General features: G+C 40.7%; 1 protein-coding gene across 2 annotated transcripts in view; it reads left to right on the top strand.

Moving 5' to 3' along the window:
• The window catches only part of Pid1 (phosphotyrosine interaction domain containing 1), a 221439-nt gene extending 218518 nt beyond the window's left edge, over positions 1 to 2921 (top strand). For both annotated transcript variants that reach the window (XM_038340216.1, XM_038340215.1), the window contains one exon: positions 696 to 2921. In XM_038340216.1, the coding sequence (XP_038196144.1) occupies positions 696 to 1172 (477 nt within the window). In that variant the 3' untranslated portion in view covers positions 1173 to 2921. The remainder of the gene's footprint in view (positions 1 to 695) is intronic.
• Positions 2922 to 25062: the final 22141 nt, after the last annotated feature.

Below are 25062 nucleotides of genomic sequence, written 5' to 3' on the forward strand. Positions count from 1 at the left end.
CTGATAACCTTGCTTTCTAGCCTTCCCTAATCTCTCAGCTACAGTCATTTAACCAGATACCCATCATTTCACAAACTGTTTAGCTTGAAAAGCAAAGCATATTTTTTTTTTTTTTTGTATTTTTAAAACTTCTCAGTGGAAGGGGGAAATCATGCTTCAGGCTGTAATTTGAACAGAACACTTTTTTGTGTCTTTGGTATTTGCTGGAAGCAAACAACATAAAGGAAATCAGAAAAGGAAGGATTTGGGGAGAGGATTCAGCCAAGAGATATGCTTCATAAAGGCTTTGTTTTGCAGATGCGCCGGCCTCCTGGTTTCCTGCTGTCTTTGAGCCGCTTGCTCACATTTCTGGCTGAATGAAAGTCAACTTGTAGTGACCTCTGATTTCAAAGAAATGCCAAATTAAATGAAAGATAGCCATCATTGGTCATTTCTTTTTAATTTAAAAGGGGTTTGGAAGAGGGAAGGAGTTCTCCAGGTATTAGATTTTAAAAAGTCCAACTCTGTTTAAAGAGGTGCGGTAACATTTGCCCTGGAGGAAACTTGCTAGAAAGAAAAGGAAGAAATTCTACTTCCACGGGGTCAAGGAGTGGCCCTGCCACTTTTGTGTGCATCACGTCTTGTCTCTTAGCTTTCAGAGTGAGCTCAGTGCACCATGCTGACCTTCCTCTTTCCTTCCTCTCTCCCGTCTGCAGGTCACCTATCTGGGGAAAGTCTCTACCACAGGCATGCAGTTTTTATCTGGCTGCACGGAGAAGCCGGTCATTGAGCTCTGGAAGAAACACACCCTGGCCCGAGAAGATGTTTTTCCAGCCAATGCCCTCCTAGAGATCCGTCCATTCCAAGTCTGGCTTCATCACCTTGACCACAAAGGCGAGGCGACTGTGCACATGGATACCTTCCAGGTGGCTCGCATCGCCTATTGCACAGCTGACCACAACGTGAGCCCTAACATCTTCGCCTGGGTGTACCGAGAGATCAACGACGACCTGTCTTACCAGATGGACTGCCACGCCGTACAGTGCGAGAGCAAGCTGGAGGCCAAGAAGTTGGCGCATGCCATGATGGAGGCCTTCAAGAAGACTTTCCACAGTATGAAGAGTGACGGGCGGATCCATAGGAGCAGCTCATCTGAAGAGGCTTCCCAGGAGTTAGAATCTGATGACGGCTGAAGGAACGTGAGATGTTCCAGCGAAGGCAGCATTTGGGCAAAGAGTTTCGGAAGATAGATGCATCTGCAATGATTCAAATTTGGTATGAAAAGACTGCCAAAACTCTTGGCTGACCATGCTTTTTTAAATTCAGGAGAGCAATTCTAAATCTAAAGAAATGTATCATTAATTATGAGACATTGAAATCTGCTGCTGCTGTGACCATGAGGAGGGTGGGCGTGTGGATGAGGAGGAAAGTTCCAGACTGTCTTCTTGGGTTTTTCTCCTATTCCAACACTTCCTGGTGGGAGATCTCCATGCCTCTTTCACCATTCTCAGGCAAATGCTCCGTGGCTGTCGTCTGATGGACTCTTCCGATCTGCCTTATGAAATCCAGCAAGAATGTTAGCGGCATCTCTGTTAGGCGGGCGGGCGGCGTGGGGAGGTGATGCTGATGTGGGGGCTGCAGGACGGAAAGGACTTGTCCTGGTGACTGACAGATTGCTCCTCCTTGCTTGGCATGTTGGCAGACGCTCTCCTCAGCACATGAATCAGCACAGCTTGGATTAAGCTTTACAACTAACAGCACGCTAGATGGCAGATAGTTCGCAGTTAAAGATAATGCTTTTATTTACATGAGTATACCAAGTAGTACCCTCTTCTTGTATTCACTTCATCTGTTTTCTTAGAATCCTTGCAACTAATGATCATTTCTCTCTTCCTGCCCCCCCCCCCATGTTTCTCCTCCTCCTTCCACCCTCCCCAGAAGGGGTGGAGGCTCAACATACTACAGGACTCCATCAAATAAGAAATAACAAATTAATTAAATAAACAGTCAGCAAACCTACCAGGACTCTCAGACATCAGACACCCTAGAGAAAAGGGGGGATGGGTGGGCAGCATCTATAGAGGTTGCCCTTTATTAAGTCCTGGTTTGTAGTAGCTTACATGGTTACTACACTGTTGGATGTCCCCTTCATGGGAATTTTAAACTCTGTCATGACATTGCCTGGGAAGTCTTGCTCCATCATTCGGCATTGAACTCAAATAGGGAATGAGTGAAATCAAGTCTGTGTAGAAATCCCACGTCTATCTGGAAACTTATAAAGGAAAATGTGATCTTGTTGTCCTAAAGTCAATAATATCTTAGAGTCAGAAAGATCCTTTTGACCATCAGTTCTGAAGAAAAATTCTCACTGATAGCTTAAGATCTCTCAATTTCAAGATCTTTGCATAAAAAGGATCGTGGAGCGTACTTGTTAAAATATACACATTTAAGATGAATAGACTCATTAAGAGGGCACATGAACCACTTTTTCAAGTGATATTGCTCCTTTAAAAGGTGTGTTTTATTTCTCGTGATGTAAGGGGCAACAGGGCACCTTAGAAGCCTTAAGAGAAAGCTAATATAATCCAGACAGCAATGGTGTTGGTATTTTTGGTCTGTGTACCTGTGTCCATGTATGTGTTTATGTGTGTGTGTGTGTATGTGTGTGTGTATGCACACGCATGTGTGTATGTCCCCCTTGTGGGTACAGTTTCAAGGCATGTACAATAAGCATGGAGTCGTATTGGTGAGGACTCACCTCCTGAAGATATGCTTGTTGCATTATGACATATGTAAACTATTCTTTAGATAAATGCATTCACTCTTTAATAAAAATATGTTTGTGTTAATAAAGCCAGGGTGTTTCATACTTTATATGAACTTCCCCCTTTTTAAGCGATGGAAATTTGATGTGTAAAATAAACCAAACTTGGTAAACAGGGCAAGTTTATCTTTTTTTTTAAACTGATCATATATAGGGCATTCTTTGTGTTTACAGATCTTTTTTAGATTTGTCTTTCATAGCTAGCTGCCCCTTAATTGAGGTAATAATGCTATTAATGGTGTTGATACTTTTGTTTAATGGGATAGACTGATTTCAGAGAAGAATGCTTGCAATCAACTGCTATTTAAAACCCCTTTTGCATCTTTGTAGAACCCTAACATGAGCTCTCTGCCAACACAAATTCCCAATCAAGCCAAATCAAAACAAGCCAAATCAAGAAATATCCAGGTTTAATAGGATTCCTGCATTCTTGGGTGGCCCCAAAGGGGAACCGGGAGGCCATGAATGCAACCACAGGAGGAAGGAAAAGGGACCACATGTTCCTCTTTTGGGAGTTCACTTAAATACTCTGTGGGAGGGGTGTTGACCCCCCCCCCACGCACTGGGATTTGGAGTCCAGATCAATACAACTCTCAGGCTGAGGGCTGGGGTCTACACTCCCAACTTACCACCATCCTGAAATCCTGAAAGGTAAGCCAAACGTGAATCCTTTGGAGAACAGATACTAATATCTCCACAGGCCATGAGATTTCAGAATGGGCCACATTAATCCAGCAAAGAAGCTGGATGTGGAGAAATGTCCTTCATGGTATCGGGAACAAACAGAAACAAGGCTTTGAAGGAGAAAATGTGAGTGCCTGCTGAACAGATGGGATCAAGTGTGGATTACTACCTCATCCTGCTTGAAATGGCAATTCTCTAGTGTTGGAGTTCTCCCAATTTCATGTTCACACTTTTGTCCTGGAATTTAAAAGGAATGAAAGGGTGAGGAATGGAGGGAAAGGTGGAAATAGGAGAGAAGGGGAGAGAGGAAGTAGGAAGGAAAATGGAAAGGAAGGTAAGAATGAGAAGGAAGAGAAAAAGAAAGAACCCAGCCATCACATCTGAAAACAATGTCCCCTTCCTTTCTCTCTCAGTAATCACCCATCAGAATCACTGTATACACAAGGGTAATTCATTACAAAAGAGTATTGCTAGAATTCTGTCTTGAGTACAAAACAAAACATGCTATGTGACTGACTAGGATAATATCAGCATGATTATTCTAGTGAGAAGATAGGTAAGTAATTGAAGGATAATCATATAATGTTATCTTTGAAAAAGCTCATGAAGTCTTCTAGACTTCCTTTTAAATGAGCCTGCCTTTCTTCCTGTTCTAAGTGTTTCCTGTCCCCTTCTGTACCACAGTCTCTGTTAGTGGCCACAGGCATTAACTCCCACTCAAGTCAAGCAGACGCACTGGTAATGGGGGGTGGTTTACATTTAAATCCTAGATCTTCTGTATCCTTGGCCAAGGGTGAGCCAGGACTTGTACTGAGATCCCCCTGAGGGTGGTACAAGGTTGTTACTGTGTTCAGGCATGATCCTTCTTCTCTGGGTTTCATTTCCTAGCGAAACCTAGCTTATTTTAAATTAGAATACTAAAACATTCTAAATAAACTTTTTTCTTATATTTATTTATTCTGCTATTTGTTTTTGAAGTGCTTAACAGAGACAGAATTTTAAAAGCCAAGGTCCAAGAGATTTTGCTGAATAACACAAATAACATAAAATCTTGATCAAGTGATGTGGGAGAGTCTTCTGTTTGTGTTGATTTCAATAAAGAAACTGCCTTGGCCCATTTAATAGGCCCGCCCCTAGGTGGGTGGAGTAGACAGAACAGGAAGAAGGAAGTGAGGTAGATGGCTCAGACAATTGCCCCACCTCTCTTCTCTGGGGAAGACTGCCGTGCCTCTTCTCAGGGAGACAGATGTGATGAAGCCAGCTGCCAGGTCAGACATGCTGAATCTTCCCTGGTAAGACACCACTCGTGGTATTACAAAGATTATTAGATATGGGTTAATCAAGATGTGAGTAAGAGGCTGAAAATAATGGGCCAGGCAGTATTTAAAAAAAAATACAGTTTCCGTGTAATTATTTTGCGTGTAAAGCTAACCATGCAGGAGCCGGGCAGGACAAAAGGCAGGCCTGCCCACAGCTCCACACTACAATCAAGTTATTTTCCTGGCTGTGGACAATGGAGAAAGTTCTCTGGTTAGCTTACACAAGATGGCCCTTTGAGTTTGTTTTCACTAGGACATACTGAAACTAAACAAGGACCCGAGGAGAGGAGTCAGCAGTTAAGAGTGATTGCTAATCGAGCAAAGGAACCAAGTTTCATTGCCAGACCCTGTATCTGATAGGTCACAAACACATATAACTGAACTTGCATGAGATCTGATACCTTGATATGGCTTCTATGGACAAAAAATGCACATAAAATAATGTAAACCCTAAATAATTACAACAAAACCCCAAACTCTTTAAAGCAAGGCTTTCTGCTACAGGATTCTGTAGTTTTATGCTATTCACTGTATTTTCTAACCACACATTTATTTATATAATTATGCAAATGTCTATTTAAACATCTTGTGGGTTAAGTTATCTTTAAGATGGTGGAAATGGTCTTTTTGTTGTTATTGTTCATGTTTTATCTCCACTTCTATGGCAGCGCCAGGAGAACCTAATTAAGTTTGTTAGAAGGTAGCCAAATGGATGGAAGGATGCATAGGTGGAGGGGATTAATCACAATCTCCTGGATTCACAGCTTTGAGGGTAAAACCCTGGAAGGATGGAAGGCTCCCTAGAGTTTTCTTTTCCCAGTTACCTCAAAGATATGTAAACTGCTTTTTACTTAAGCATTGGCTCTTGCCTAATTGCAGAAATAAATTAAGGATGTATGTAGAGATGGGGAGAAAAATAATGTTAGATGAACCATACAGCTGAAATATAATAGTATGACCCAAGGAAACAGACAGATAAGATAGTGCATGGTATCTGTGCTTAGCAGATTAGAGAACATTGGTCGTGTAGTGGTTTCTGCTGGTAGCTATGATTTCTGTCAATGGGATGGTGAAGGAAAACACTGCCATTCTCAGTGTGGCGCATTGGGATTCAGCTAGCTCACAAGATCATACTATAAAAATACTTTATTTCCTTCTATCCCTTAATTGATTTTCTCTATTTCCTTCTGCTATCTGTACTCCCTGCTTCCTAACTTCTGCCTTAACTCCCTGTGGTTTACATCCCAGGCTTCTTCAAATGCTCCGTGGTTCATGGACCACTTATGTGAAGGTTGACACTAGCGTAGGAAACCACATGCATTAGTTTCTTTTTGTTGCTGTGTGCCCTGGTGGGCTTCTTGTCACCCTGATGCAAGTTAGCTTGGATCACCTGGGAAGAGACCTCATCTGAGCAGATGCCTCCATCAGATTGGCCTGGATGCAGTTTTGTGGGGACATTTTCTTGATTAATGATTGATGTGGGTGAGCCCACTATGAGCAGAGCCACACCCTGGAGAGTTGATCCTGGGTTGGTTAAGCAATCAGGTTGAACAAGTCTTGGGAATTAAGCTGGTAAGCAACATGTTTCCATGGTTTCTGCCTCAGTTTCTGCCTTGAGTTCCTGCCCTGGCTTCCCTCAAAGATGGGCTATGAGATGGAAAAAGAGCCAAATCAACCCTTCCCGTGTCAAGTTCTTTTGGGAAGAATATTTTATCAGAGCAACATAAGGCTAACTAATATACTGTGATAAAACATTTCAACAAGAGCAACTTAGGCAAAAAAAAAAAAAGAGTTTATTTTGCCTATGGTTCCAGGAATAGAGTCCATCAAATCAGGGAAGGTATTGCAGGAGAAACATGGAATTGGGAGAAAGCACCACTCAAGAAACAGAGTGAAAGGGCAGGGGTGGGGTTGGAAACCCCAAGTGCTGTACTCCCCCTCTCTTCCAGGAAGGCCCCACCGCCTGAAGGTTTCATCACCTCCTTAGTCAGTTTCACCAACTGGGGACCAACTGTTTAAAGACACAGATCCATGGGGGAAGTTTCTCATTCAGACCACAACATTATAGATTTTCTCCAGTTTTTCTTAATTAGGTTTTTAGTCAGATGTTGCTGATTTCGCACACACATTAGTATTTCTTAAGGATTCCCAAAGTGAGCTCTTCCCATCTCCCAGAAGACCCTGGCCTAATTTTAAGTGAAGATTAAGAACTTGTATGCTATGAGGAGCAACTCCCAAATTCTTATTGATCTTCAGCAATTTCTGTGCTATGCCAAGGTCTGACTCTTGGAACAATTTCATGGAGTGCATTGTTCAGTAAAATAAAGTCCTCTTTATTTTATTTAAGAGTTGTCATGTGACGATAGTCTCCACTAGAAGATATGTATGGTGTAGTGTAGAATACCAGACTTAATAATAAAACCAACTGAAAGAACACAAACCAACTGGCCAGGGACAAAAATCTAAGCCATCCCAATATGGATAGTTAAAAATAAAACACACTTGTTGAAAATGAATCTAAGACCTAGTCGTGGACTATTTGAGCAAAGCTGGTGTTTGCAAAGAGATTTGGGGGTGTTTATTGTGGAGTTTGCCAACAAAACTCATCTGGGGTTTTTGTATACCAAAATTGAGTCCAATAAGAATATGAACCAATTTTGCTTGGAAAATTTGTTTTGCAAACATTCTCATTTTCGGCCTAAATCTTCCCTGCCTTGACTTGGGGTATACTATTAGACGTTGCTCACGTGCTCAGAAAATGGAATTTGGAAAATCTGTATGCAAAACACAAAACAAACACTGAAAATGACTAAGCTCCCCCATTTCTTACAGATTCAGAGTCAGCGGTGGAAGTAACAGAAATGACACTGGTTTTCTCTGCTCAACAGACTTTGTAGTCTTTTCTTTGTTCATAGACTATTTTTTCCTTAAACTATCAAGACAATAAATCAATCTATAGCATTTTAAGTATGTTGGTCACTTACTGACATACATGCATAAATTATGACAATCTTCTTCAGTGGTGTGATTCATATTTCAAAATCAATATTGTGGACTTTTTCAGGTTAGCATGAGCTTGGGGTCACATTGGCCGAATGCTGATTTAAATAATCATCTCTATTTCAACAGCACGGGTCTTCTAGGGTTGACTCCACCCAACTTAGGCCCCATACAGGGGTCTTTAGTAAGTGGAGCCAAGCAGGGATGTTAAAACAGTTTAAGCAGCTAGGGCTGGTGCTAGAGGAGGTGGCAGTTTATAGATGAGGGACCCATTTTGTGTCCACTAGTATGGACAGGGAACTTTCTGCCCATTGGGTCTACTTTTTCACATTTCACCTTCAAAACAGCAGCTCTGAATGCTACCTGCATCCTGGTTCATGGGGAGGGGAAGTGGTTGATATTGGAGCTATTCCTCTTGAGGGTGATCACTTGTTGATTTTTCTTCTTATCTTATTGCCTATCATCAACCCCACAACCACTTCTTAAAGAGTTGGGGGAAGAAATGGAGGTGGCATTTTAGACACACAAACTGTGTTTATAGGCACTACCTCAAGGGACATTCATGTAGGAATACGCCTCCTCTGGTTGAAAAAATGTTCAATCAGAATTCAAGATCAGACACGCTGAATGTCAAACACAGGGCACTGCTCTACACCACAGGCTTCATCAGCCAAGGGGAGGGTCACCAGGGACTCGGGGGTCACCGCCTGCATGAAAGTCACCTTACCTGACTACAGCAGTTGTCACACTTCTAACTTCAGAATCCAAACGGCTGTCAGCTTCGAGTCGTTGCGTCTTCGGAGCCGTGGTATGAAGAGTTGTTTTTTAAGAATAGAATCATTGTTTCCTTAGTGATATTTCTTCCCTGTCACTCTTGAGAGAAAGGTGTGATACAGTCCATATGTCAGAAATCAGACAAAATTCAGAAAGAATTAATTCATTCTGAGGACCCCAGGGATGAGGTGTGGTAGGCCCATAGAATGAGCTAGGATGTGGAGATAATAAAACCTGTCAGCACTCTTACTCCCAGCATCTGGGCTAGAAGACACAAGTCTCTATTTTTCCTTCTTCCATGTTAATTCTGCCATTGTCACCAGGTCCTGTGGGACTGTGACAGGGAGGGGTTCATCTCCTGGATGGCCTCAGAAAGTTATGAAGAAGAAAACAGAAAGCCACACTCTATCCACAGCTTGGATTCAATAGGACCAGCCCTAATCACTTCTGGACATCAGACACTAACCATCTATTTTGGAATGCCACAGGACATACAGGAAGCTCCTCAGATGGGTCTCCTAATTCCAGGGTCAGACTCTGAGCACACAGCTCTCAGCCCCACCATTCTCCTTGCTCCACAGAGCTTCTGTAGATCCCTAGCCCAAAATGGATTTGCTTAGACTTTTATCTAAAATCCTTCACAGCCCCTCACTGTCTTCAAGAGATGCTAGTGAGCACCTTCATGCCTGCCTTCCTGCCCTTCTTCCTTATTTTACATTTTAGTGTAATATCTGAGCTCCTTTCCAAGATGGCTCCCACCTACTCCACCTGGGTTATTTTCAAACTTTGAGTCAGTATTGTTCTGAGTGAAGAACTTATTGTTTCTGGCCTCAGTTTCTTCATTTGTAATGTGGGGATGACAGATGAGTGGCTGAGATGCAGTGAGTGCCCACACAGGCTGGGATCCATGTATTTCAGATTTTCAGATGTTCATTATTTTTTTTGGTGGTGGTTCTCACTTCTTTATAGAGAAATGTTGGATGATCTAAACAACTTTCTGAAGTTCTCAGGAGGATTGAGATAGTAGCCTTGGCACACCCTCATCTGATGTCATTTTATGCCCCTTCAGTGACTATGGCTTCTTTTGGACTCCAAAAGATAGAGGAACACACTTCCACAGTGTGTTGGCTTAACACTCTATTTCAAAGTATTTTTGAAATCAACTCCAGTCATGGCTTGAGTGCTTCTAGGCAATGCTGTTCAGGAATGCCATGTTATCAACTTCCCATATAATTTAAATTTTCCAGAAGCCAAATTAAACACTTCAAAAAGAAGTAAGTGAAGTCCATTTTAATTGTACACTCTACCTCAATATATCAACAATATCAGGTCCTCAAAATAAACTATAACATCTATTGATAGATGTTTGATTTTCATGTAGCCTTTGAAATCTTATATATATTTTACATTTTTCTTTGCATTAGGTGTATGATTAGTAGTGACCATGCTTTATTGCACAGACCACGAGAATGTGAGTACACAGCTGGTCGTGCATGCCCAGAACCGATCCTGCTGACTTATCAATAGCAGGGACTTGTCAATGTCTTGTCTGTGAGTAACCACTGCAGGTATGGACATGAGTCCATTTTCTGGGGCTGTATGATGAAGTACCACAGATGTGGAGGCATAGCCCAGAGAAATGTATTGCCTCATAGATTTGGAGACTGAATGAATGAAGTCATGTAGTGTCAAGGTTGATTCCTTCTGAGACTTTGAGGAAGCCTCTGCTTCCTGAATCTCGTAGCTTCTTGTCTCCTGTTGGCAAGCAGCGGGTACTTAGCTTCAGTTGTACCATTCTAGTGTCTCCTGCCTTGTTTTGTGTGCGTGTGCATGTGCACACACGCGCGCGCGTGTGTGTGTGTGTGTGTGTGTGTGTGTGGTGTCTTCGATTTCTTCCTTTTATAAGGACACTAGCCATCAAATTAACATTTTGTTGTGTAATTATTTCCACTCAACTGAGTCATTCTCTTTTGTAGAGAGGAGAAAGGAGCGTAAGGTTCAGGAAGCTTAGGGAATTTACTGGGTTCTGGAAGCTCATAGATCTTAGGAGGCTCAAGAAGCAGGAAAAGAAAATTACAAGCTTTTCAAGATCTCTCGCCATAGCTAGTGAACAATGCTGGCAGGGGAAGAGATTCTCTCTTTAGTGGAATAACTGAGCAGGGGGTGGGGATGGTGGGTGTGGGGATGTATCAGTGCTCCAGGAATGTAGCATCCGTGAGTCATTGCTGTGCTGGGGTGGGCTGTCTTGGTGATAAAGTTTTGTGAGAGCCATTCATGCTGCTGTAAGCAATGGCAATAACCTCATTGATTTGTCAAATTAGATGTGGGTAGAATCCTTTCTTTGGTTTTTCGTTGGTGCCCCATCTGGAGTAAATATAGTTTTTGTATCTCCATAGGATTTGAAGGAACCCTTTTTAGAACTGAGACCAATTCTCAGATACTGTGGATTAATGAGCAACTGGAAACCCAAGTCAGCCTATGATAAGCTTGATATTAATGACGACTCTTGTCCCTGGGTTTATGGCTGAGAGGGACAGAGTAGGGCTCCATTTCAGATCTGTTAGTTTCAAATTCAACATATTTTCCTTTGTTGCCCTTCAGGGGGCCTTTATTGTCTGAACTTCCTCATATTGGCCATCCAGAGCAATGCCTGGATTGTTAAGAACAAATAAGAATTCCTTTGGTAAACTAAAGCATGCTTTAGTTAACATGACTCTTAGGACTGAGGACTCAGTTCTAGGCATAAAGTATGTGCTGCCTAAGCTAAGAACCTGAGTTCAGATTCCTAGCACCCACGTAAGATCTGGGCATGGCGGTGCCTAGTGAGGTGGAGGCAGGTAGATTCCTGGAGGTTAATGGGCAGACAGCCTAGCCAATCTATGAGTTCCAGGTTTAATGAGAAACTGTCTCCAAAATTAATGTGGAAAGTAAATGGGGGAAGACAATTGAAATAGATCTCTGGCATCTACACCATGTTACATACCACACAAACATGTATCATCTCCCCATACTCACAGAAATAAATAAAATAAATAAAACAAGTGTCTTTGTGACCTAAGTATAGTGTCATACTCCAATAACACAAGTACCTGATAAACTTTATGAATCTGATGCTAGCCTAGGCTTCATAGAAAGTTCTAACCAGTATGAATTTCTTAGCAAAATCCTTACTCACAAAGCAAAACAGAACCAATTTTTTTTTGTGTGAAGTAAAACAAACATGGTTCTGAAATACTCACAGTTTACAAAAAACCAACAACAGAAAAGCAAACCACAACAAAACAAAAAAATCAAATTCCAAAGATTCCTTGAACTTATCCTCTCCTGTCTTTCATTTCCTTTCTTGTCTGTCTGGTTATTGTTGTTTTCAATTGTTGGTTGCTGGAAATGGAGCCATGAAGGGCAAGTAGCTGGAGAATTTCAGAAATTCAGCTCAGAGCAGGCAGGATGGCCCCTTTCTATGTGACACTATTAGCCAACTTTCTAAGGCCAAGTTCCTCAGGCGAAGCCACCCTTACTCTAAGCCAATGCCCAGAATTCCCTTGTGGTGACCCTTGTTATTTTAGAGGGAACTGGTATTTCCAAGCAGCTCCATACTATCCAACTAAAATCCCCACATCACAAAGAGACGAATCTTTTGAAGGTCAGAATTTGGGATCTGCCAATGATGCTGGGGTTGTAAGACATTGGTGCGTGGTTGGTTAGGCCTCTTCTGCACCATCCTGAAGAATTAGATTCTTTTGCCTCACCAAGGAAAAGAGTCTTTTGCTAGCATTTGTAAAACTGCTCCAATGGTATTCTGCTCTGATAAGCCCAGACCAGCACTGAATAATAGCCAGTCTCCTGTTAGCTGCTGGAACCTGGAGAACTTATCCCTCTAGATTGCTTTTCCAGGCTGGTTATTCAATTATCTCTGTTAAAGGTCAGACTTCGTTAGATTATGATTAAATTTTCCATTTTTTAAAAGATAAATTACCCCTTTCTCTCCCTAATATTGGCTCCTGTCAGAAGACTTGGAAAAAGTTTTATTTCTCTTTTCCCCCTCTGAAAATTTAATGAGCCTTGCAATTGCTTTCAGTTTAGTAATATTGGTAAAGCTAACGCTGGTCCCTCTGTCGGGAAACCTAAGCGATGCTGAGTTCTGGAATAGTGGTGGCAGTTTAACAGGAGAGTTTCAGGGAATAGGACTTAAGGTATTCTGCATTTCTCTAAGGATTTTCTAAAGCTTTATTTAAAGACTAAAGGTGTACTAGAAAGGGAACTCCAAAGCTCGTTTCTGTGGGCCTTTTACATATGTCCCTATGGTGTAGTTAGGAGCAAGACGGTGATGGACAAGCTGTTTCATTAATGCTCATTGTAGTGACCTCTCTGGGCTATGGGATTCTATTGAGCAGGGGCAATAGCCAAACTGATGATAAATCAGAGAAGATAGGTTTCTAAAAATATATTTCTATTGGCGTATATTCATTATATGAATTGATGGATTTAATAAATGCAGAATCATGCAAGTATACCATGTACTTTGTTCGCCCTTAATCAGACCCCCCTCCCATTACTGACCTTCTCTCATGTTATTTCTCTTTCTTCTCCCAGACAGCATCATTTCTACTTTTATATCCCACAGTACACACATGGTTCTACATACCTATACATACCCTAGGATTCACAAATGAAGGAAACTGTGGCATTTGTCTTTTTGGAGTCTGGCTTATTTTGCTTAATAGGACTTTCTCCAGTTGCATCCATCTTCCTGACAGAGCCAAAATAGTATAAACATGATGTCACTGAATCTAGATATAACCCTATTAATAAGCTATCATTCAGTCACTATGAAGAGTTGATGCTGCAAAGCTGAAGGAAATGGGGTGTAATCCACAAGGACAAAGAGACACCTGTAACTGAACCCAGGACACTCTGATTCCACAACCTGACATTCACTTACAAGCTTCACAAAGACTCTGGCATCTTCCCATATGTCCTCTTGATCTCCTCGGTGACATTTTCCTGAAGATTAGGTTTCAGCTCAAACTAGAGAATGCAGAACTTGGGATCAGGCCAGCTATTGCTGGTCTAGCCACCAGTGAATTCAGTCTTAACCCCTGTGCTTGAGTGACAACCCAGAGTGGTTCAATCCTGTTTGAACTTTTTCTCAGATTATAAACGGTGTGTCCCCTGGATCATTTCTTAGAACCTTGTGTCTAAACTTCCCCACTATATCAATAAAAAAATCTAAATGTTAAGTCAGAATTATATTAATATTTAAATAAAATGAAAATAGAAACAAATAACTGACAGCATATCATACACCAAACATTGAATTTGCTTTTTGTTTGTTTTGTTTTGTTTTTTGAGACAGTGTCTCATCATGCAACCCTGGATGGCCTAGAACTCACTATGTCAACCAGGTTGACCTTGAACTCATAGAGATCTGCTTGCTTCTGCCTCCCCCATGCTAGGATTAAGGGGTGCACCACCACACCAGGCTATGCTTTCTTATGTCATGTTCTAATTCTATGCCTCACAAAAGTCAGATGCAGGGCAATTATCCTTAACTTAATCTGTATTGAGGGAAGGCTAGGTGATGCTTTTGTTAAATGTCCATCCTTCAGAGCTGGTCTGATCTCCAAGCCTGGCATTGTATCTAGCAGCTAGGTGAAAGAACATAGGACACATACATTCGTCTAGGATTGTTGGGAAGATGCTTCTGATCTGGCTGTCTTCTAGGGCACACCTACCATAGCAGTACCATTTTTGTTGTTGTTGTTCAATTACAATGTAGAATCCACACTGAAGCCCTTCAGCATTCAAAGAAGGAGGGTTTCCTAGTTAGCTGTCAACTTCACACAGTTGTAGATTCATCCCAAGGAGTTTCAATGGAGGAATTGCGGAGATCAGATCAGCCTGAGGCCATGCCTGTGAGATTAATGACCAATGTGGAAGTTCCCAGCCCACTGTGAGTGGTACCATCCCTATGTCTTGGATGATATAAGAAAGCTAGCTGAGCATAAGCCAGTGGGTTAGCAAGAATGATCTGATAAGCAGTGTTCCTGCATCTAGGTTCTTGCCCTGACTTTCCTCAACAACAGATGGGGACCTAAACGTATATTTCTGAATTAACCTTTTCCTCTCCTGAGTTGCTTTTGGTCTGAATGTTTTATCATGGTGGCAGGAAGAAAACTATTCCAGGGCAAGGGGAGGAAAAAGGAGAGTAAAGAACCAGAAACCTAAATAATACCTCAGCTTCTTTATGAATTTTAATAACATAATGTTAGAAACGTTTATCAAATAAGAATAGTGAGGGTAGAGGCATTGATTTATCTTGTTTTACACAAAGCTAGACTGAGAGTCAGATCCTAGTCAGTCTTTGTATGGAGGGTGCTGGAAGACAGGGCTAGGGTCATCTTTTTGTTACTTGGAATGACAGTAGCTCATAACATTATTCTTTCAGTTTTTGTTAATTCTTCAGCTTGTGTGTTCAGTGATAACAATGCAGAATACACTTGGACTTGGGGGCTGTAAGGAGGGAGAGATTGCACATGTGACCTACTACTGCTGTGTCCATATATTTAGAAGATCAAAAAAATTACTGAAGGTATAAAAATATAGTTGATTCTGAACTGTTGGATCTGTTTTTGAGACCCCTTTATTGCCACCAGTGTGCTATTTCACATAATGCTCCATAATCAAATGTTTCACCTACTCCAACTGACTTTGAATGGCATCGTGACAATTTTTGTAACTTTAGTAAGACGTTGGTCAACACACCATAATTTACCGTTCAGTTAAACCTAGTGATTTCCAGGCTCTCTTAGACCTGTCATCAGTTCTTTTGTGCAAATCACCCAGAGAATGCACTCTTGCTTGTTCCTATCATCTCCTTCTCATGTGTTTAACTTTGGCTTCTTAACTTTAAGAACAGATGTTAAAATTTACAATCCAATTGCCATTCCAGGGAGAAACCTGAGGGCTCTGTTGTGTGGTGTTCTCTTCTGCAGTTCTATTTCAAAGTTTATGGGAATTGTTTGGAATAGAGGAAAGCAAGGAATGAGCCCAAGGCGTTTGTCAGGATCACCCTTCCAGTGCTTGTGTGACTGGGAAATGAGTGGTGTGTTTCCAAAAATTTCCCTATTTGCTAATGAGTATGTCATTATACCTTATAAATAGAAATTATCTACAGTGAAAGTACAAATGTCTATAGACATTTCATTTAAAAGTTACTCCCTCTGGATGCTGCAGAGATGATTCAGTTACTGAAGGGGTCACCTTGCAAGTATGAGGATCTCAGTTTCATGCATCAAACCCCATTAAAAACAAAACCAAAAGGAACAATTAAAAAACAGGGTTGAAGGTAGATGCTCGCAATCCCAAAGCTGGGGAGGAAAAAGCAGGAAGATGCTGTAGCTTACTGGACACTGAACCAGGATAACCTATTGGACAGCATCCAGACCGGTGAGGGACTGCTATGTTTAAAGAGACTGCTCGTTCATTCCCAGCTGCAGCTACGTGGTATCCCTCTGACTCCACCGTCTTTCTCCCAGCATTTAGTTTAGTTTTCCCAGCCTAGCTTTGCCCTGCTATAGGCTCAAAGCAGTTCCTTTATTCATTAACCAATAAAAGAAACACATGTACAGAAGGACTTCCCATATCATTTCCCATTTTCTGCTTAAATAAAAAGGAATGTTTTAAGTTTAACATAGTAAAATTTTATATAACAAGACAGGTATCAAGCAAGAGTTAGAGTTACAATATTTATATCTACATTATTTTTTATGATAACTAAAGAAAACTATAATTATAACTATATATTCTTGAACTTCATCAAAGACTCCAGAAGGATATAATATTACCTAAGTCAACAGGAAGTACATTGTAAGCAACTTCCAAAACTCTACAATTGACAGAGACATCTTGCTGCCTGGACAGTCACCCAAAGTTCTTCTAATCTGATCATTAGCCCACAGGCCCATACTATCCAGCAGACTTTTCCATAAAGCAGAAAATTTGAAGATCTGTTCTGCCTTGTAATGGGAAAGCCCATCAGTTGCTTTCTTCTGTGTCCTGCAGAATGTCTTTGTCAGGCTCTTTCATAAAGCAGGAACCTTGAAGGAACATCTCACCTTTAGGCAAGTTCAGCCATCATTTCTCTGTGGGTCCTGCATGTCCAGTTCATACAGCATAAGAACAAGCAATCCTGGTAAGAGCAGTTTCTAGCCCAAATGGCTAACCAGTGCCATAAGGAGCCTCTTTGATGCCCATCTTCCTCTTGAAGTAATTGGTGCTGCCAGGAGCAGATGTGTCTCATTGTCATAAAATGTCCTAAGTTATTAAAACATTTTAAATGCCATATTCTGAAGGTCTCTGAAAGATTTTAAGAATACCTATCTAAGTAAAATATATCTATATATGTATCTAGAAAACCTAACTAACATGACTAGATGCTTGACTATTATAGATGTTTGTCTATTGATCTGTATTTCTTAACTAGACATTACATTTTTAAATGAGCTGCACAAACACAGTATCTTAATCAAGAGCAGAAATATACATACAACAAAATTGATCTTAAATTTGTATCAATAAAACAAGATAAATATCAATGCAAAGTGTTCATATCTATAGCATATTCCACTTTAAATATAAACAAACATTTATAAACAATATTTGGGAATTTGGATGTAGTTCTCTCCAAACTGCTTCCTGCTTTTTGTTGGGTGAAGTATTTTTTTAGGAGTTTTCACAGAGACCTTTTGGGTGGTATTGCTCCATCAAACCACAATATTCTGGAAGGATTCCACAGGTGCTCATCCTCTATGTAAACAAAAGCAGAACTGCTTTTCCAAAGCAAAATATCTTTAGGCCCAAATTTTGAAGTCAAGATACCTTCATGTTTGTATATCTTAGCAGTCCCCAGAATCAAATATCTCTCTGCAGTCAAAAAATTCAAAGAAAACATAATCATATACAGAATCCAGACTCTGTTTATGTTCCATCTTTACATGGCTTACTTTTATTTACTCCTTTTAATCTATGATTATCTATACTCTGTCTCTTTAAAGACTGCTATTTTTTTAAAAAAAAAACCATTTACTTCCTTTTATAACTGTCTATATCTTTTTTCTCTCTCCCAAGCCTAGGTTAATTTATCCAACACTGTGACCCATTTAGAGCTCTTTTTATCTGAATCTGTCTTAATTGTGTATCCATAGCTATTTTCTGACTTGTACCACTTCTTAAAATGCAAAGCTCTAAGTGTCATTACTAAGACTAAGGCTGCTTTGCCTTTTGGCTTTGTTCAGTCCAACATGGCAGGTGGAGCTCTGTTTAGCAAAAACCATGCTCACAGCCCCATTTTCAGGCACACCTCAGGTTTATGTCACCATTAAGCAAGTTGTAGCACTCTGCTCACAAAACCCATTTAAATGCTCTGTAGCTGACCTCCTTAAAGAGTCAGAGTTCATGTTAGCACCATGGCCCAGAAAGCAATGGTTTCAAAACCTCTTGTTTCTTTTTTGTTTTTCTTTTTTTTCCTTACCACTGAATCAGGAAGACCTCTCTCAAAGGAGCTGTGCATTCCTCCAGCAAGCAGAGCCCATTTGAAAGAAAAATGTGACTAAACTTTGTTTTTTAGTGTCTAGCATTCCTTTCCTCTCAGGTTTTATGTGGATTTAGCTAGCACACGTTGGAACACCAATTTGTTGTAGGAGGCCTCTTGTTTGTTTCCCAGTTGCCCAGACTCCTGAAATAATCACACAGAAACTCTATTATTTAAATCACTGCTTGACCTATTAGTTCAAGCTTCTTTTTGGCTAGCTCTTACATCTTAATTTAACCCATTTTTATTAACCTGTGTATCATCACGTAGCTGTGATTTACTGGCAAGGTTCTGGTTTGTCTGTTCCTGGTGGTGGCGTCTCCTGACTCTACCTTCTTTCTCTCAACATTCAGTTTAGTTTTCCCCGCATACCTCTATTCTGCCCTGCCAGGCCCAAGACAGATTCTTTATTAACCAATAGTATTCACAGCATGCAGAGGGGAATCCCACGTTGCTGCTTCTCCAAAAAGGTAGGTGGCACCGGAGAAATGACAGTTGAGGTTATCCTCTGGTTTTAACTTGCCTATACAAACATATGTATACACACCCAAAAAGTTACTTTTGTTGCTCTTTAATTTAAGGGGAGAAAAGAAAAAAGAAAGAGAATTACATTGTTAGTTTCCCTAGTGAAAATTATCCTCAGAAGACACAATATGCTATGAAGTACCCACTAACAGCAGGCAAGCTATAAAGCCATTTCTACTAAAAAAAATGCCATCTGGCAAGAAACATTTTGTGGGATTTTGTATCATTGTGATTGTGTTATCCAAGGTTAATGATGATGACAACTGCATTATCTAAGTTGTTTTCTAGTAGGAAATGGGACATCATTTGAGAAGAGACATTATGGACAACTGCAGGTTAAGATTTCTGGCAATGGTTTTGTGTATTTTAAACTAAGAGGGACTGAACCAAGCCTCTGGAGTTTTCCCCATGTGCTAGAGAATGTGCAGGAAATCCAGTTAATTGGAGGGGGGTGCACACTGACATCACTCAGAAACCTGTTTCTTGTATTAACCATAAACAGAGCTGTGATGATCTCTACCCAGGCTCTACAGTACCCTGTGCCTCACTCTCCAGACCATCTTCCTTTTATTTTGAGTTCATACATGTGGCTTTTTATATACTGTCTTCTCATCTTGAAGCAGCCTCAACTCTCTGGCTCCAGTTTCTCAGTCTTGCACTTAACTCCATGCCTTAAGTGCTGACAGGGGTTTTCTGTCCTGCCTAATCCCGCAGCCATTCAGCCCTAAAGGAACACACAGGGGGTCTACATTAATTATAAACTGGTTGGCTTATTAGCTCAGGCGTCTTATTAACCCTTACATCTTAAATTGGCCCACAATTCTTGTCTGTGATAGCCATGTGGCTTGGTAGGGTACGTTTTATCAGTGAGGTGTTCTCATCTTGCTTCCTCTGTGTTTGGCTTCCTTGGTGGTGACTGCAAACTGTGCCTTTTTCTTCCCAGAATTCTCCTGTACTGGTTGTCCTGCCTACATTTTCTGCCTGGCTACTGGTCAATCAGCATTTTATTAAAGCAATGCAAGTGAAAAGTCTTTACATGATGGAGAAGTGTCTATGTGTTGCTTTCATTGTTTAATAAAGAAACTGCCTTGGCCCTTTAATAGGACAGAAAATTAGATAGGTGGAGCAGACAGAACAGAATTGTGGGAGAAAGGAAGCAGAGTCGGGCAGACACTTCAGGCGGTCACCACAGTCAGACGCCATGCCTCTCCTCTCCAAGATGGACGCAGGTTAAGATCTCTCCTGGTAAGCCACCCCTGGTGGTGCTGCACAGATTACTAAATATGGGTTAAGCAAGATGTGAGAATTAGCCAATAAGAGGCTAGTCCTAATGGGCCAGGCAGTGTTTAAATGAATACAGTTTTCGTGTAATTATTTTGTGTGTAAAGCTAGCCAGGTGGCGGGGCACACAGCCCCGCCGCTCCATCTACATTTACATGGCACAAGACCATTGTCCCACGCACAAATGCAGTGATTCTTCAGCCTTTTGAGGTGGTGAAAAATCTTATATTACACACAGTTCGAATGCCTCTTTTTGTTTCTGCACAATGACATAGTAGTCATTGTGTTTTGGGGGCATGATGATGAGTAACTGCTTCGTGAGTAGCTTAGTTACAATAAAACACCATGGAGGTAAGTTATAAAAGGCAACATTTCCTGAGGGCTGTAGTTTCAGAGGGTAAGTTCATGACCGTCCAGGCAGGGAGCATGGCAGCATGCAGGCAGCCATGGTGCTGGGGCAGCAGCTGAGAGTTTACATCTTAACCTCAGGCCAGAGGTAGAGAGACAGAGCTAACTGAGAATGGTGAGGACTTTTGAAACATCAAAACCCACACCGAGGAATGGATACACCTCCTCTAACATGGTCACACCTCCCAATTCTACCCAAACAATTCCACCAATTGGGCATCAATTATTCAAACACGTGAGCCTCTGGGTTCTATTCTCTTTCAAGCCACCACAATGAGAAATATTCAGCCTGAGTTCCCTGAGTGCCTACCCTGTGTTTGTTATTCGAGGAGACCCAGGTGACCCTTGTGAGTGGATTAATGACTTGGATTTGGAACGGTGATAACTGATCTTGGAACATCCTTCTTTGTTCGTTGCTGGCTTCCATCAGTGGGTGGTAACTTTGCAAGTGTGCGCCATGGATTGCTGGCTGCGTTCAAGCACAAATGGTGACTGTAGAATACAGATTGTATTTGCCTGAGTGTGTCCTGGGCTGTGTTGGGGATCGAAGCCTGAGGGATTAGCATGACTGATTCCTTAGCCAATAGAAACAGAGGGCCCTAAAAGATGTTTTTATCTTGCAAAGGTGGGGAAAGAGCACAGACAAGGGTCAAAGCCTGGATGTAGAAAACACTGCACCAGCTTTGCTGACTTTAGCAATCTATCTACTACATCACAAATGGTTCTAATTTAGGACCAAGCCTGTGCCTGAAAAGAATGATAATGAGCAGAATTACAAATTGTGGGAAGTAGAAAAGGCCTTGTAAAATAGCTTGGTGGCTTTTTTTTCCACCCATAGTCTCTGGGCCTGGCCCCTGCTTCTTAGAAAAATGATTGCCATTTCCTAGGAGTAGATGACTGGGGAGAGGTGACCAAAGTGCCTCAGACATTTGTTTTCTATATGTAAAGTAAGAAGGCTATGTTGGATAATATTTAAACTCTCTTTGGATCCTGAACCATTCATTATTCATAAGTAAGCCTTTATGATTCCCAGGCTGTGTGATTTCCTGGACATCATTTCTAAATCCAAACGTTACATTACATAGCTTGATATGGAAAGATTAGCATTAATAATGGGTGGTACTGAAAGATATCTTACTACATGTTAGTCAGTGTTCTGAATTAGAGACAGCAAGACACTTAATCCCAGTGACCTTAGGTGTGGCATTGTTATTAATCCCTTTTCACATACAAGAAATCTGACACTCAGAAAATATGACCAAAATCTGCTATAAACTAAGTGAGAAGGGCAGGATTTAAACCTAGACATTCTGGTTTCATAGTTCATGCTAACTTGGTTTAGGGATAATTTTCTATACCAAGTGAACTTGGGTTTTTTTTTACTTATTTGTTTGTACATTGTTTATTTTCCAAAAGAGATTTGAAATGCCTCACTAATAAAACACTATATCATTTTTAAAATATATGAAGTATAAAAGTAATAAAGAGAGGCACATAAGTGGATAGCATCAGCATGGAAATTTTAATGACTATTTTATGAAAGATACATTGATACACTTGTTCTGAGGGTTTCAATAGTACATGGAGATATTAGAGAAAAGGAGGATGAGAAAAGTGAATGAGATTGAACCAAAATGATAGAAAGAGAGAACAGAAGGAAGGAAAGAAAGAAAAGAAAGGAAGGAAATAAAGAAAGAAAGAAAAAAAGGAAAGAAAGAAAAAAGGGAGGGAGGAAGGAAGGAAGAGTGGGAGGGAGAAAAGACAGATGGGAGGGAGGGAAGAAGGGAGGTAGGGATAGAAAGGAGGAGGAAGGAACAGGGAAAATGAAGGAAGGAAGAAGGGAAAAGAATCAAACCACCTCCAACCTTATCAATCTGATGCAAAATTAAGAAAATAAAACATTTTGTGTGCTTTTTTAAGGTAGAAGAATAGTTTTTGCCATAATAAGACATTAAATGAAACAAGACAAAAATGATTACTCATAATAGGTGTTCCTCTACTTTGAGAAACAGAACTCAATTTTATTCTTACCCTTAAAATATTGTTTCAGTAATTTCACAAGATAGTACGGTCTTCTACAGTATCTTCTCTCTCCATTCGTCCTTGTAATAACATATATTCAGTCATTCTAGGAAACATGGCCAGTTATGATCTCAGCCTTCTTTTGTCCTTGGCAACACAGTTGACTTGCTGAAGCTATTTGTAGTGCACTGTCGATTTGGGGACATGCCTGTCATTTTATAATGCAAGTATCTTATCTGCGAATTTTCAGAAGTTCCCGCGTGCCCTCCCAAACTCCTCTGAAGTCATAGTATCACTTCTGGTTATGTCATTCCATTCTACCTCCTCCTTGTTCTCAAGAGTAAATTACAAATTATTTGAATATGTAGTCTAACATGGTCATGGGCATAGTCATAGTCATGGTCAAGGTTACTCTCTCTAGTGTGACATCTCCTGGGAGTTCAGCATCTCTGTATCACACTACCCTTCCAACCCATGTCTACAGGATGCATTTGATCCCCAACTTCAGTTATTACCATGCTCACCCCTACAGTTAAGCATTGCATTCTATATTAACCAAGAGGATAGAGACTCTTCTATCCAACTCAAAAGCTGGTACTGTCATACACAAAATGTAATATTTCCTCATGAGACCTAATAGATTAACCAAATAATCTCATCATCAAGTGTATAGCATCTTTTGGTAAGTGCAAAGATGGTCCGTGATGGCTGTGAAGTTGACTGGATTAAGAGCCACTTAGGACAATAATAAAGCAGGCTTCTATGTAGGACTGTCAAGATGCTTGCAGGGATAGCTGTCATGTGGAGCAATATCAACTGAGAAAGATCCACACTGAATGCAGATGCCACTCAAAAGGCTTGGACCTGAGCGAAGTAACACTGGAAGGAGGAGACTAGCTCTATGTGCAAACTCCACTGTAGCTACAACTGACTGTGAATCTGAGACTCTAGGAAAGTTAATCCTGTGTGTGACTTGTCCACATTTCCATTTTGTGGAAGGACACCCATCATGTTGAATAAGTGGCCAATCCTATACCAGTATTGTTTACCACTCTAGTTGATGGTGTGGACTTGGGAGAATAGAGCCTATATGAGGCAGACTAAAGTCTCATGTGACAGCAAACTTTATTCAGAGCATCAGACAATTCATACTCCGGGGGTTAAGAGTCATATGAGTAAAGTTTCCAATCGCAAGGATAAGCTGCATGCAGCGGGCAACCCTCACATGGAGGGAAAGCTGCATGTGGCAAAAACATGTTTTTCTGCAGGGCCATATAAATAAATAACAATAACCAATTTGATGTGCAATCTAGAGTAAACTCACTCCTGCCTGGTACACCTGGGAGGGGCCCAGAAGCATATCTCAAGAACAATTCTGTGTTTTTGAGGAAACTGAGGTCACAAGACTATTGTCCTTTTTCACAGGCACCTAGAATCCCCCTTGCGTGACTCCATTCTTGAATCATGTTCTGACACATGCTAAATAAACAACCTGCAAGGATGGAGTCTTTGGAGATATTTAAGTTTTGGAGCTTGTGAAATAGAACCCTTCTTGTAGGATTAGCCTCATCAACGAACAGTAGAACTTATCGTTCTTTTCTTTCTTTCTTTCTTTCTTTCTTTCTTTCTTTCTTTCTTTCTTTCTTTCTTTCTTTCTTTCTTCCTTCCTTCCTTCCTTCCTTCCTTCTTTCTTTCTTTCTTTCTTTCTTTCTTTCCTTTTTTTGTCATATAAGGGTATAAGAAGAAAGTTCCTTGAAATCAGAAAGAGATCCTACACTAGAAATCAAGTCAGCTGGTAACTTTCTTGGGACTTCTTAGTGTTGCACAAAACGAGTGTTATATAGTTTGCTTAATTTAGAATATTTAGTTGAGGCATTTGAGCTAACTAGAGCAGTGTTTGGTGACAGAATATTTTCTTGTGGAACCAGAAGGTCACAGAGCATTATTCCCAAGTTAAAATCTAATGAGGCTTATCTTATTAGCTTTTAGGTCCACTTGGTATCCATCACCTGTCCATGCTTTCTGATTGTTCCTGTCTAGAGTATGATTATCTATTCTGTGTTTGTCATAGTAGTTTATTTATTTATTCTGGAAACAATTTATCTGTGGTAGCAGATTTATAGTGGAAGGAAGGTTTCACTGTACGAATTAGGTCTTGAGTGACGTAACAGGATGGCTTCAATGACAGAAAAGCATTTTGTCACAGTGTCATAGGTCTGAAGGGTGGAGGTCTAGGATAAAGGTGACTGCATGGTGAGATTCTAATGAGTGTTTTTATCTCCTATTCTGTATGCAGTTACCTTCTTATTGTGTTCTATTGATGGGAAGGGTAATGAAGGAAAGGAGTAAATTATGTGAGGGTGCGAAGGAGAGAGAAGAATATAAATGAAGATGAGAAAAGGTTTCCTAATGTCTCTGCCTACCTGATACAAATTCCAATATGAGTTTCTCCTCTTTAGAATCTCTCCTAAGGGAAATTGTCTCCTAAAGGTCCATCTTTAATGCTATGAACTTGGCTTAGACCTTCAGTAAATGGGTCTGGAGAAGATGAAAGCATTCCATCCATGATATTCAGTTTCTTTTATAATGTATTTATGTATATATTTGTATATATGCTCGTTTATTTTTTAACACTGTATGTAATATGTGTTTCT

The sequence above is a fragment of the Arvicola amphibius genome, chromosome 8 (genome assembly GCF_903992535.2).
Source record: "Arvicola amphibius chromosome 8, mArvAmp1.2, whole genome shotgun sequence".
NCBI lineage: Eukaryota > Metazoa > Chordata > Mammalia > Rodentia > Cricetidae > Arvicola > Arvicola amphibius.